The sequence below is a fragment of the Oncorhynchus clarkii genome, chromosome 7 (assembly GCF_045791955.1).
Source record: "Oncorhynchus clarkii lewisi isolate Uvic-CL-2024 chromosome 7, UVic_Ocla_1.0, whole genome shotgun sequence".
NCBI lineage: Eukaryota > Metazoa > Chordata > Actinopteri > Salmoniformes > Salmonidae > Oncorhynchus > Oncorhynchus clarkii.
The window spans coordinates 66,543,545-66,546,988 of NC_092153.1; the positions used below are offsets into that span (position 1 = coordinate 66,543,545).

The 3,444-nt window shown below is 44.4% G+C and overlaps 1 protein-coding gene across 1 annotated transcript; it reads right to left on the bottom strand.

Annotated features, from left to right (window-relative positions):
• Positions 1 to 510: 510 nt before the first annotated feature.
• Positions 511 to 2,810, bottom strand: LOC139414407 (probable G-protein coupled receptor). The gene is made up of 3 exons (XM_071162319.1): positions 2,569 to 2,810; positions 2,018 to 2,178; positions 511 to 1,723 (listed from the first exon to the last, which is right to left on the bottom strand). The coding sequence occupies exons 1-3, from the start codon at positions 2,808 to 2,810 to the stop codon at positions 813 to 815; spliced, it is 1,314 nt and encodes a 437-aa protein (XP_071018420.1). The 3' UTR covers positions 511 to 812.
• Between the last annotated feature and the right edge of the window lie 634 nt (positions 2,811 to 3,444).

Consider the following 3,444-nt stretch of genomic DNA (forward strand, 5'->3'; position numbering starts at 1 on the left):
ATAATAACGCATTGCTTTGTAAGAAACATACTGTATATAGTTAAGAATATTGCAATTAAACCTCAATTGAGAACCAAATAGTAAAAGTATCAAGTTTGATTTTGTGTAAAAGAAATAACTCAACTGTTACACTTAAAATGTTGAATGCTCCCTGCATTGAACATGGAATTAATAATAAATAGACAGTGAATATTTGATACAGAGGAAATACAACTTGTATTGTCTTTCAACTCAAAATGTGTACTGGTGGTTGTGTAGTAGAAGTGGTAGTAGAATATGTACAAATATAGGTGATTGGAATGGTTGGTGGTAGGTAGCTGAATTAATCTCTCTATTAGTGGTAGTTGTAGGTAGACATAACAATTCATAATTGAGAAAATAGTATTTTTCAGCACATAATGCACTTCAGTTATTTGCTGGATTCTGGACTCACCTCTTGGATGCAGAATAAACTCAATCTAATTAACCAGCTAGAAATATCAAAAGAAAAACACTCTATTTGTTGTCCCTTCCAAGTGCTGTCTATGTGTGTTTTAAATCAAGGGCAGTGTGTAGCTGGTAGTACTGTTGCCACACTGTTACAGCAGTCAACTACTGTAAATGCCAGTGGCATGACATGCGTACAGTATCTACGAGTATTGTTACTGAACTCCTTAGGCATCTGCCATGGTATCTTCAACCCAGCAATCTGCCCAGTCTTGTCCAGGCTTAACAGTTTTAACTTAACTCTTCTGCCAATAACAGCAGACAGGTACCAGTGTCAATACAGTGACAGTATATAAGTGGGGACCAGGTTAGTATATCAGGGTGTTTTAACTGAAATCCTCAGGTATCTGCCCAGGTATCCTGAAGCCAGCCGTCTGCTGCCCAGTTTGGTCCAGGGTGTTCCTGGGGCTGGATGTGCAGGTAAAGCTGGCTCTGGTCTCCACCGTACAGCTGGTTCTCTGGAGGAACTGCAGGAAGTTCTCGTGGGCCGAGCCCTCGTGGCTGCTGGATATGGCCAGCTCGACGGGCCTGACAGAGTAGCAGCGCCGCAGCTTACACAGCTCCTCCCTGATCTGGCGGTTCAGCAGCCCGTAAAAGAAAGGGTTGACGGTGAAGGAGGAGTACGCCAGCCAGGTGACGGCCTTCTCTAGGTCGGCGGGGATCTTGGGCTGGTTGTTGATGGTCAGGTGCAGGTGGAAGGAGAAGTAAGGCAGCCAGCAGAGCAGGAACTGGCCCACAATGACCACCAGGGTGAGGGCGGCCTTGCACCCACCGAAGGGCCTGTGGTGGTGCAGCCTCCTGGGGGCACTGCGGGTGGTGATGATTGTGGTCTGGCTGTTGATGGAGTCAGAGCGGTGTTTAGGATGACTGGCCGTCCAGGATGGTAACGGTCCATGCTGTCTAGCCGCCATGCGGGCCACTTTATAGACGTTACTGTACACAGCGAAGATGACCGCAGCAGGCAGGCAGAAACAGGCCACTGTGAAGAGGACAGAGAAGGCCCGGCGGTGGCTGCTGTGGCTCCAGTGCAGTGAGCAGTGGGCGGCACTGATGGAGCTCAGGCTGCTGTAGCTGGGCCAGCCGAACACAGTGGCCAGCCCCAGCAGGCCTGAGGCCACCCAGACCAGGACCATGACGACTGTGGCCAGCTTCAGGGTCATCTTCACCTCATAGCGCATGGGGTGGACAATGTAGTAGTAACGCTCCACGCTGATGGCCGTGATGGTGAAGATGGAGGCTGTAATTCATATCAAACTTTATAAATGGCTACACACAGTACAAAAATCAATGGAAAGTGATCAAAAGAAACAGAAGAGACTATAAAAAAAGAGATGAATATAAGAACATAAAAAACATAACAGTAAACCCATTGATTGATTAAAGGCCATGTGTCCAAAATGGCACCCTTTCCACTGTATAGGCCTAGAGCACTACTTTTGACCAAAGCTCTGGTCAAAAGTAGTGCACTATATACAGAATAGGGTTTCATTTTGGATGCATCCCTAAATTCTGTCTGTCCCTTGTACTGTACCTGCGATGAGGAACACGTTGAGGAAGACGTATACCTGGCACTCCAGTACTGTGAACACCACACTGGCGAAGTACGGCGAATTGGACACAATGCCCAGGGGCATGAGCAGTACGGCACATAAAAGGTCCACCGCACACAGGTGGCACACAAAGACAAACTTCCTGAATTGAATGGAATTAACTGTATTAATCCCCAGAGAGGAAACAATATACACATGATACCTTCACTACAACAAATGTAATTTACTGATGTCTGGTGAAACAAGTAGAATACATGAGATACAGTACCTAAAATATTTCATAAATTAAACTCTAATTCAAGAGTATAAGCAATAGAAACAAGGGAATTGTGCATATAAAAAAATCATAGTTCTTATCATGGATCTGTTTGATTATAATCTGGTGTATGTTTAACCTGCCTGCTGGCCAAAATGAGGACCACAACAGAAATAAATTGTTAAACTTTTTGGATTATCCGTGTTGATTATGCGTTGTGGTTGAATTGTGTTATTAACTGGTAAAAAATAAATGAAATAAAAAAGTACCAAGTACCTGAGGTGCGGGGCCTTGACCACCACCACCAGCACGGCTGTGTTAGCCAGAAGGGCCACCACGTTCAAGGTCACCATGAACAATATCCCTGACAGGTCCTTGAAGCGGGTCTGGGCGTTGGGCAAGGTGCCCAGCTGTTTGCTAGGGGCCGAGGCGAAGGGCGACCCCAGCCCCCACCGCAGGCTGTCATTGGCTGTAGTATCACTGAGGTTGGGGGTCAGAGGTGAACCAGAGTGTTCCATAGTTCACAATGAGAGTTTCAGAAGAGACATCATGAGCGTTCCATTAGGCCTAGACCCCATCTTTCACTGTGGTGGGCCAGGTGATTCATTCTGCTCAGGAGTCAAACAGATACTACTTTTCCCTGTTGGAAAAAAAAAGACGACGACATCAACGAATTGGGAGTGTTTTTGGGGATAGTTTTGTATTCACAGTAAATCATCATAGACCAGGTTTTGTAGGCCATTACATTTTCAAAGACACATTGGTGAAAACAACACAACCACTGATATCAAAGTTTACCACTGCAAAAGCCAGCCAACAGTAGCTCAAAGTTATTTAATGTTTGCATGCATAAGCTTAGTTAAACCCTGTTCTGTTTTAATGATTGCAATGTCCCACTTAATACTGTCAAGGGATAATAACAACAATTGTATGTCAAATCCACAATGGAAGTTACATTTTTCTGTTATTTAGGAATATGTTCTGTTTTCATTTTGTACACTGTACATTATTCCTTGTGTTCACAAGTATCCATAATAAACCCATCTATGTTGTTACTGCCTATTAGTTTCAACACAGTTGATTGGCACAGGTGTCTACCATCTACCCAAAAGCTATGGAAAAGGACATCTATAACATTTATAATATTATATT